This window comes from Plasmopara halstedii (assembly GCF_900000015.1).
Source record: "Plasmopara halstedii genome assembly, contig: Scaffold_322, whole genome shotgun sequence".
Lineage (NCBI taxonomy): Eukaryota > Oomycota > Peronosporomycetes > Peronosporales > Peronosporaceae > Plasmopara > Plasmopara halstedii.
This window is the reverse complement of record NW_020187243.1, coordinates 1,662,118-1,662,505: the sequence shown is the minus strand read 5'-3', so window position 1 is coordinate 1,662,505 and position 388 is coordinate 1,662,118. Positions and strand designations below refer to the sequence as shown.

Genomic DNA, 388 nt, shown 5'->3' with positions numbered 1-388 from the left:
CAACTTGAGTCTTATTGCAATGGCTGACTGCGCAGTCGCAAGTAAAAGAAAGAGGACACATTAGTAGTAAATTAGTAGTCATAGTATGTCTTAGCTTAATATATCAAAGACGACCTACCAGTTGGAACGGGTGTTTTACAGTTGAATCACATATTACGAGTTCTTTTTCCTCTCCCGTTCTTCTTCGACAGTTGCCAAAAGTTTGTTATTAGCATTTCACGAAGTAGCTTACACTATAGCGAAATGGGCCGCGTTGTAGACGATGCCGACACTTGGTTCGAGGGTGACGAACGTCGTTCATCTTCGAGTGCTTCGGAATTTGACTGGGATTAAACTGCTCGTTTAATTTGCACTGTACTCTTACCACCACTGGGAGTGTTCTTACAAT

The 388-nt window shown here is 42.0% G+C and overlaps 1 protein-coding gene across 1 annotated transcript; it reads left to right on the top strand.

Annotated features, from left to right (window-relative positions):
- Positions 1-19: 19 nt before the first annotated feature.
- On the top strand, positions 20-333 carry PHALS_08472 (uncharacterized protein; the record flags this gene model as incomplete). Its single annotated transcript, XM_024723825.1, has 2 exons — positions 20-41; positions 110-333. The coding sequence occupies 2 exons, from the start codon at positions 20-22 to the stop codon at positions 331-333; spliced, it is 246 nt and encodes an 81-aa protein (XP_024574763.1).
- Positions 334-388: the final 55 nt, after the last annotated feature.